General features: G+C 46.0%; 1 protein-coding gene across 1 annotated transcript; it reads right to left on the bottom strand.

The window, feature by feature from the left end:
- Nucleotides 1-773: 773 nt before the first annotated feature.
- LOC101598452 (C-reactive protein) lies at nucleotides 774-2,606 on the bottom strand. Its single transcript, XM_004671161.2, has 2 exons — nucleotides 2,475-2,606; nucleotides 774-2,220 (listed from the first exon to the last, which is right to left on the bottom strand). Exons 1-2 carry the CDS (start codon nucleotides 2,539-2,541, stop codon nucleotides 1,607-1,609), a joined length of 681 nt encoding a protein of 226 aa, XP_004671218.1. The 5' UTR covers nucleotides 2,542-2,606; the 3' UTR covers nucleotides 774-1,606.
- Nucleotides 2,607-2,841: the final 235 nt, after the last annotated feature.

Raw genomic sequence — 2,841 nt, 5'->3', positions numbered from 1 at the left:
GAACTCCTAGGGTCTTGGTTTCAGAGACTTGTTAGAGATTAGTCACAAAACATCTCAAATTCATTCAAGTCAAAAGAGGTTTTATTGACTCATGTACATGGGAAGTTCAGATGTAAATTTTGTTCCAGACAAGAATGATTCAGAAACAGAATGTAGTCAAGGTTCATCACTCTCAGCCTCTCAGCTCTTCCAGTCCCAGTGTGGCCTCATTTCTTACCAGCTCTCTGTGCACCAGAGATGACTGCTGGCACCCACACACTTAATACCTCTTGACTGAAAATTCCAACAGAAAGATGTTCCCTCCCAAAGTCAATGACATAGTCCATGGGAAGACTATAACTTATCCTGCTAGGAACGTGGACCCAACCAAAACAACCCCAGGACAGCTTGGGTGATATACACACTTTTTTTAAATTTTTTTTCATTTATTTTTATTAATTTATTTGAGAGCAACAGACAGAGAGAGAAAGAGGCAGACAGAGAGAGAGAATGGGCACGCCAGGGCCTCCAGCCACTGCAAACAAACTCCAGATGCGTGAACTCCCTTGTGCATCTGGCGAACGTGGGTCCTGGGGAATCGAGCCTAGAACCGGGGTCCTTAGGCTTCATAGGCAAGCGCTTAACCGCTAAGCCATTTCTCCAGCCCAATACACACACTTTTTAAATTATATTCACTGATTGAATGATGATAAGAGAGAGAGGGGAGTGGCACACCAGGGTCTTCTGCAGCTGTTCACAAACTCCAGATGCATACTCCACTTTGTGCATCTGGCTGTACGTGGGTACTGGGGAATCAAACCCAGGCCATCAGGCTTTGTAGGCAAGCACCTTTAACCACTGAGCAGTCTCTCCAGCCCTCTATACACATTCTTAAGGCCTGAAGATGTTAGCATTATGAGGGCAGAGGAAGAACTCATAGCCCCACATATGGAGTGAGGGGAAAAAACTTAACATTGAGAAAGCACTGTGAGCAAATAAAACCATTGTTATAGAAGGCCTTAACAGTAGCAGCTAAAATATCTATACCTATATAGCTCATTTAGCCAAGGAAATGGCCAGGAATTTTGACTGCCTTCCCATAGTACTTTGGGAAAGTAGAAGAAATACATTCTGGGGGGGGGGGGATGCTAGGTTTTCCATTCCAGAAGAACTGGGTCCCTTGTTTAGTGATGAGCATTCTGAACTCTTGCAATGGTCTAATTCTGAGATAAGAGTGTGAACGTAAGCCCCTCCTACCTTCTGGAAGGTGCTGAGTAAGGAATGAGCTAGAAAATTAGCACACATTTCCCATCACCAAGATGTAAATTGCCTTGTGACATTTAAAAATTAAAAACTCCTCTTTTCTGCGCCAGGGTAAGGGATTATCTCTAAAATTCTTTCAATTAAAAAATAATATGCAAACAAAAACATCTGCCAGCCTGATTCTTCTGGATAAGCTCTCCAGTGTAACTTCCAAGCCATGCGCTCAGACTCATGCTCCGGCCCTAAGGAAGGCAGGGTGAAGAAAACACTGTACCTGCTCCTTCGGTGGGAGTAAGAGGACCCACAGCCAGGGACGAGGGCCTGGGTGAAGCCCCAGGAGTCATCGGGAACCCTTGACAGGAAGTCAGAACCACAGCCGAGGCTTGGTGAATACTTCCCCATGGGCCTCATAGCTCAGCTCCTGCCAGTTCAGGACATTAGAACTGAATGTTGCACCAACATAGACCGAGTTGACCTGTTCTGGCGATAACACGAAGTCCCACATGTTCACATCACCAATGTCTCCCACGAAGGACTGCTTTATATCAAAGCTGCCACCATACGAATCCTGCTCCTGTCCCAGGACGATGCTTGCCTCTGTCCCCACAGAGTAACCCTTCTGCAGACTGTGCCTCACCCTGGGCTTCCCATTCACCCAAAGCTCAATAATCCCTGTGGCAGACTCCCAGCTGGCACAGATGTGTGTTGGAGCCTCAGGAATTTCAGAAGCCGCAAACAGTATTTCAGGCCCACCCACTCCAAAAACATACCCTCTATCCTTAGACCAAAATATGAGGATGTCATTAGAGTCGTTCTTGGTAGCATAAGAGAAAATGCTAAAGCTTCGGGTGGTGCTTAGCTCCGTGTGGACATAGAGACACAGGGTGAAGGCATCCAGCAGCTTACTCGACTGTGCTTTCAGGGATACATAGGAATTAGCCGACTCTTTGGGAAATACAAAAGCCTTTCCCATCATATCTGCGAGACCAAAAAAAAAAAAAAAAAAGTGGAAAGAAGTCATGTTCAGATTACAAAGATCTATCCATCACTTATAAGTGGAGTCTGGGAACGAGACACAACCAACCCCTTCCCAGGCTACACACACACACACACACACACACACACACACACACAGCCTATGTCTAGTGTTACTTAAATTTAGCTTGTGTAATCTTGGGGCCCCCGCCTCTCCCAGATAAAACTGTGGGATGATAGCCGAGCGTTGTCCCTACCTTCTTTCTTGCCAAAAGCATTACAGATGCTGATGGAGAACAGGAAACACCACAGCAGCTTCCCCATGGTCAGTCCCTGCTGCCAATACTACTGGGATCTGGATTCGCTGACTTGGAAAACACAACTTTGTTGGCAGGCTCAAGGACTAGCTCTAGGGATCCCTTGCCTTGGGCTCAGCCCATCCCATCTAGATTTATATCTACAACAGGAGAGACTGTCCCACTTAGTAAATGATTTTCTAACACTGCCTCTTGGGGGAAATGTCAGGCCTCTGAGAGGGAGGGAAGCAAAATCATTCTGGGACAGAGAAATCAATAAGGGTTATTTATTACAGACTCCTGTGACTACTGAGTTGCCAGTTCTTTG

The sequence above is a fragment of the Jaculus jaculus genome, chromosome 1 (genome assembly GCF_020740685.1).
Source record: "Jaculus jaculus isolate mJacJac1 chromosome 1, mJacJac1.mat.Y.cur, whole genome shotgun sequence".
Taxonomy (NCBI): domain Eukaryota; kingdom Metazoa; phylum Chordata; class Mammalia; order Rodentia; family Dipodidae; genus Jaculus; species Jaculus jaculus.
This window is presented reverse-complemented; position numbering and strand designations above follow the sequence as displayed.